Below are 5,183 nucleotides of genomic sequence, written 5' to 3' on the forward strand. Positions count from 1 at the left end.
AAGAGAGGTGAGGGAGACAGAGTTGCAGCTTCCCTGGCTCTGAAGATGAAGAAACAGGAAAAGCCCTCTGTTTCTGGCCAGCAAGAAAGTGTAGGTCTTGTTCCCACATCTGAAACATTCGCGTTGCACCTTTGAAAGGACTTGAGCTTTGCTGACACCTGATTTTAGCTCAGTGAGGCCTGTGGTGGACTTGTAAGGTCGCCAAAGTGTGTTGATTATGCTGCTAAATTTATGGTACTTTGTCAGAGAAGCAAGAGAAAACAAATGTACTCTGCCCTGCAACTTCATGATGAGGCAGTGCAGTCCACTGGTTAGAACATGGATAAGAGGGACAGTTCACCTCAGTCTTACCCCAAGTGTGCCCCCCATTCAATGTGCAGCTTTCAACAACCCGTTTAACTTCTCAATCTCTTCATTTTCTCCTCCAGTTACATGAACAATACAGCCACTCAAACCAATCGGGGTGAAAAGTAAGTTAAAATAAAATGAAACACTGTTACAGAGACCCAGTAATATCAAATTATCCAATATAGTTGGGACCAGAACAGAATTTCAGATTTTTTATTTGGGGGGATTTCAAAATACTTGTATACACATAGTGATAGATACTACAGATACTACAAATACTAGCCTAAACACGAGGCTCATTTACGCTGTGCACACTCCTTACACGCACAGCCTGGAGGCAATTTTACACAATGTGTTAGATGTTTCTGCATTATTGACCATGACATGTCATGTGAATTTTCCATTTGTGGTGTCAGGTCAACACTCAAAGTTTCAGATTTTAGAGCATTTGGGATTTTGGATTTTCAAGACAGCGCTCTTCGATTTGTAGTTTAAAAAGAAAGACAAGAAGATCAGTTGCTTGGGGGCAGGCCAGGCACTGGGGTGCCCACACTCTGCCTCCCTGAAGCAGGTGGCTCGCAGGGTCACCCTGCTGCTCCCCCTGCAGACATCCAGTGTACAGAGGCCCCCCGAAAACCAGTGAGAGCATCCTGTTCACATTGCAGAGGAAGAGTTCGACCAGTGCTGGTAATGTTTTCCTCAGGTTCTTAGGAAACCTGTTATGTTCAACCAAGAGTGACCACTCCCGGAATAGTCAATCCTTTTAGATCTTCTCTCTGACCTTTAAAGCATAGCACGGTAGATAAAACCAGGCCTGTTTTACAAGTAGGAAAACCACAACCAGGGAACTTCAAAGCTCATCCATTCTCTATTTAGTTAGAGTATCTCTCTCATGTAAGTGGTTTTCAAAAGCTCAAGCACAGACACAATTTAAGAACATAAATAAAAAGTAAGGAGGAAACTCCTCGGGGAGGTGGTGGAAGGAAGAACTGCCTAGAAGCAGGTTTTGGTTCTCACTCTCCGCCTGACTTGGGCAAATCCCTTCTGTCTCTAGAATAGGTAGCTGGAGAACATGATCTTCTTTCTAGCTCTAAGACTCTACTTGAAAAGATAAAGAGAAAACTGTGCAAGTGGTGGTGGCAAGATGGGGGATTTAAAAAGCAAGAGTGGAGAAAACTTACGCGAGGAAACGTGTTGAGTCTCCTGCTGGTTCAGAAGACAAGCTGGGACCTGCTGCGGAGGCCACACCTGCTCTTCGCATGCCTTCCCAGGGCAAAGCAGAACTGGAGGAGTTGGGAGGGAGGAAGATCCCGGAGGCGGAGGCCGAAAAGCCCTGCAGGTGGCTCGAGTTCCCAGCTCGAGGGGCACGAGGGGCGCGCAGGAAACAGTAAAAAAGGCGTCTGCCCGCTCACTGGCCAGCCACCTGAGCTAGGATTCAAAGCCAGCAATGTGAACCCTGGAGCACATGGGTTCAGCTTAGTCAACCTCTTCAGACCTGTGTTCAGTGGATACAATTCAGAACACAGAACATTTTCAGCGCAGTGAACTCTCAGGAATTCCCCGAATTGCTCACATCTGAATTACCTCATTTTACCTCCACAACAGGGAGACAGGGATTTGTAGTTTCATTTCACAGATGAGGAAAAAGGGTTGTCACGTGACATGCTAGCCAACCAAGCAAGATTTGAACTCAGGTCTTGTCAACACACCATTGTCTCCAGCAAGTCAGTGTCTCAGAGATCATATACATGGAAGTGCTTTTCCACTCTGAGTGCCAGAGGACAGGTATTCATAGCTTAACTCTGCAGTCACTAGTGCAGAAAATTAAATCAGGAGGAGAAACAGCTTGGGAAACAAATTCTCAAATTGTTCTCTCCACAGTGGGAAGCCCTGTTAGGGATAGCTGAAGTGCCTGGACTCTCCAAGGCCCTGGAAGTTGCTTCCCACAGGCCCACCCCCTGCAGTCTAAAGGCTGTTTCCAAATAATCTTAGAAGAGCAGCATTTTCAGTAGACAGGACAGTATAAGAAACACCAGTGTCAACACAAAATGGTCACTTCTGAAAGAGTTACAGTTTGGGGGGGGCGGCGATTGTGGAAATTACAGGAGGCTTCTCATTTGTGCCTTTCCCATGTTTTATTAAATTCGTGTCTTTAAAAAAATCACAGCAGCATTATCAAAGTGGACATATGTACAAACATTTTACAAAAGAAAACTCTACTATTATCAGCCATAATCAGGGTGCGCTGAGGAGGAGACTGCCAGGCAGTGAGGCCTCAAAAAACCCCAAAATGCGTTCAGGCAGGGAGACAGGATTCTTTCTGGGGATGAGACACACGGTGGTACCTAAACGATGGTGGCTAGGCCTCCTACACCGGCTCTAGTAATGAGTCCTCTCTTCCCAGGGATTCAGGAGAGATCAAATCATTCAACCTAGCGCCAGCACCCTTCCCAGACTGATTCCCATCACCTGCGGAGGACGCTGGGTTGCTGGAAACTTGGTGCTTACAGCTGATCCTGCGCCATCCTTGGGTAACTCAGTCCTGTTTTTTGACTTTGGACCCAAAGAAAAGGACTTTTAGAAGTGCGTCCCTCAAGATTCAACTCAGAAAGCGGTGTGGCTGAGACCCAGATCCATCAAGCCCACTGAGTGAGGAGCTGGAGGAGGCAGGGGCTTAGGAACAGAAACAATGCCTGCGGCCCAGAAGGAAGTGGGTGCTCTCTGAGACCTGGGACGCTGTGTGTCTGGTTCCCAGCCGTCCGAGTCCCACCGGGTACCTACAAGCTTGGCTCCCTTCTCAACTCCCCTAACTCCTTGATCTCCACCTTCTTGTACTTCCCCGACCTCTTCCAGTTGGTGATCACCAGGATAACCACGCCGGCGACCAGGGCCACCGAAACCACCGCGATGACGGCGATGATGCCGGCCGTGAGGCGCCGCATGGTGAACTCGGGGGGCTCCTCGTCCAGGTAGTAGATGAGCGTGTGCTCCACGGGCAGGGGACCCCCGCGCACTGGCAAGCCCGCGCCGCGGTGGCCCGGGAACAGCGACTCGCCCTTGACGTCGCGCTCGAAGTAGTAGGCGGCGTCGCCGATGTCCACGTCGCCGGGCGCTTTCTGCGACGCGTTCTGGCGCAGCTCGATCTGGATCGTGGGCGCGTCGTAGCGCACGGCGTGCAGGAAGGCGGCGCGCAGACCGTAGCGCTGGCGGAACAGCTGCCGCAGCTCGGCGTCCAGGAAGGAGTGGTTGAGCGCGGCGTCCGGGCCGTGGCGCAGGTGGATGAGGATGCGGTGCGTGCGCACCACGCCGGCACACTGCAGCCCCAGGTCGCCTTTGTCAGTGCGGCGCACGCCCACCGAGTTCACGCACCAGCACACCGACGTCCCATTGCACTGGCGCGCCTTGAAGCGACCCTCGCCGTCGCACTCCGGGTCGTATAAACCGTCGTTGTCGACTATCGCCAGCGGCCCGGGCGACACCAGCGAGCGGCCCCGTGGAGGAGCGCGCGCGCGCGCCTGCAACAGGAGGCACTTGGCGGTGAGCCTGGAGCAGTCAAGCAGCACGCCCGAGCCCAGAGCGCGGCACCGGCAGCTGCCGCCCGGGCCGTCGAGGCTGCAGACGCTCATTTTGTTGGTGGGGCAAGTGCAGTTGTGCTGCGCGCCCGCCGGACGGGCCGCGGCGGACAGCGCCAGGAGCGCCAGGAACGGCGTGAGACCCGGGGGCCTGGCCATGCTGCGGCGGGCTGGGGCGTCTGGCGCCGGCGGCTCCCGAGCTCTTAAGCCCTCGACGCGCCCGCCCGCCCGCCGCGGGTGCGCTGGGGAATTTGGGTGCCACCCCACGCCCAGTCCCACGGAGGGCGCAGCCTGCCCTGCGCCGCCCGCGATAGGATCGGGGCCGGGGACGCTGCCCCGCCTCCTCCGACCGAGAGCCAAGAGGGACACCGATACTGCCGGCCCGGCCCCGGGGCGACGCCCCGCCCGGCACCGCCTGCCACCCCGCCGGGCTCCGGCACTTCCCAGCCGCGCCGCTCTCTCCCTCCTGCCTACGCCGGCCCTGCCCGAGCCCCTCCGCTGCCCTCTGCCTTCCGCAGCCCTTCTAACACAGACCTTTCCCGAGCCTGCATCATCGCGCCCTCTGCTTGTCTCGCGGCCGGCAGGCGCTCAGCCGCGTTTCTTAGGTCTCCAGGATGCTGCCCGGAGCCTGAGCTCGCCCAGCCCTGCTCCTTCAGAGTCCTGAGGCATCGAAGCCGTCTACCTGGCTGTTAGGGGACCTGAGGAAAAAGTTAGGGAGCAGTTCTGTCAGTCAGCACATCGCACCTACAACCCAGATGTCCTGGTCTTCAGTGCATGAAAAGCTCGCACACAGCGTTTACGTCTGCTGAGTAGAGATTAAACGGGATTGAAAGAGCTGGCAAGACCGTGTCGGGTTCTGAGTGCAGTGTGATTCTAAGAGGGGAAATGACTGCTTTCTCCTCTCTGCATCCATGTGAGCACCACGGGAAGGCATGAGATGGGTGTGAAATCACTGGGCTGCCATTGTGTGGCCCCTTTAATAGGACGGAGGGGTTGCAATCTCTTTGAATCACTGGGAAAGTTAAGAGTTCCAAAGCGGTAGTAAAATTAACAATAATTAGCAAGCTGTAATTATTCCCAGGTCCTTTGCTAAAGCACGTTTTATAGCTCAGCTGGTAACGTGCCCTACCAGTAGTACAAGGATGGTGTTTGGCACTTAAAAGCTACGCGGGGCTCTGGCTCATTCATTTTGCAGCAATTCTTAGGAAGGTCCGGAGATGGGAGCCTATGATTTGGGCTCCATAGGTACAGGGGGCAGAGGGA

The 5,183-nt window shown here is 54.1% G+C and overlaps 1 protein-coding gene across 1 annotated transcript; it reads right to left on the reverse strand.

Annotated features, from left to right (window-relative positions):
- Positions 1-2,464: 2,464 nt before the first annotated feature.
- Tacstd2 (tumor associated calcium signal transducer 2) lies at positions 2,465-4,227 on the reverse strand. The gene has a single exon (XM_003464050.4). It carries the CDS (start codon positions 4,077-4,079, stop codon positions 3,126-3,128), a length of 954 nt encoding a protein of 317 aa, XP_003464098.1. The 5' UTR covers positions 4,080-4,227; the 3' UTR covers positions 2,465-3,125.
- Positions 4,228-5,183: the final 956 nt, after the last annotated feature.

The sequence above is a fragment of the Cavia porcellus genome, unplaced genomic scaffold (genome assembly GCF_034190915.1).
Source record: "Cavia porcellus strain 051 isolate PalLab524CR breed Dunkin Hartley unplaced genomic scaffold, mCavPor4.1 scaffold_25, whole genome shotgun sequence".
Classification (NCBI taxonomy): domain Eukaryota; kingdom Metazoa; phylum Chordata; class Mammalia; order Rodentia; family Caviidae; genus Cavia; species Cavia porcellus.

Bases quoted from the DNA above. Each gene is read 5' to 3' on its own strand.
- Tacstd2 (XM_003464050.4), bottom strand. From the start codon at position 4,079: ATGGCCAGGCCCCCGGGTCTCACGCCGTTCCTGGCGCTCCTGGCGCTG.